At 42.0% G+C, this 431-nt stretch overlaps 1 protein-coding gene across 3 annotated transcripts in view; it reads left to right on the forward strand.

Moving 5' to 3' along the window:
- Nucleotides 1–431, forward strand: part of LOC134194047 (CCR4-NOT transcription complex subunit 2-like) — a 14,227-nt gene extending 13,796 nt beyond the window's left edge. For all 3 annotated transcript variants that reach the window (XM_062662945.1, XM_062662947.1, XM_062662946.1), the window contains exon 22: nt 1–431. This exon is cut by the window's left edge and continues 7 nt beyond it. In XM_062662945.1, the coding sequence (XP_062518929.1) occupies nt 1–231 (231 nt within the window). In that variant the 3' untranslated portion in view covers nt 232–431.

The raw sequence follows: 431 nt of genomic DNA on the forward strand, positions 1-431 counted from the left end.
CGTGACTGGAGATACCATAAAGAGGAACGAATATGGATAACTCGCATGCCTGGAATAGAGCCAGCAATGAAGACAACAGCATATGAACGAGGCACATACTACTTCTTTGATTGTCAGAACTGGCGCAAAGCAGCAAAGGAGTTTCATCTCGATTACGACAAACTGGAAGACAGACCCATTCTGCCTTCATTGGGGCCAGCAGCAGTGACTCCAGTGGGCGTCGTGGCTTAGTTGGCATCGTGGTTTACTAGTAGACAGTAGTGTATTGTTTCTTCTGTGTTATGATATGGAGCAATCCGATGTAATTAATACGTAATGTTGACTTCCTGTGTAGACAAAGTTTATTGCAGAATTTTGGTGATTTTGTTATTTTTGTTTGAATGTATGCTGCTCTGCAGCTCATAATACACACATAGGTTTGAACGTTGATA

Source organism: Corticium candelabrum, chromosome 18 (assembly GCF_963422355.1).
Source record: "Corticium candelabrum chromosome 18, ooCorCand1.1, whole genome shotgun sequence".
Lineage (NCBI taxonomy): Eukaryota > Metazoa > Porifera > Homoscleromorpha > Homosclerophorida > Plakinidae > Corticium > Corticium candelabrum.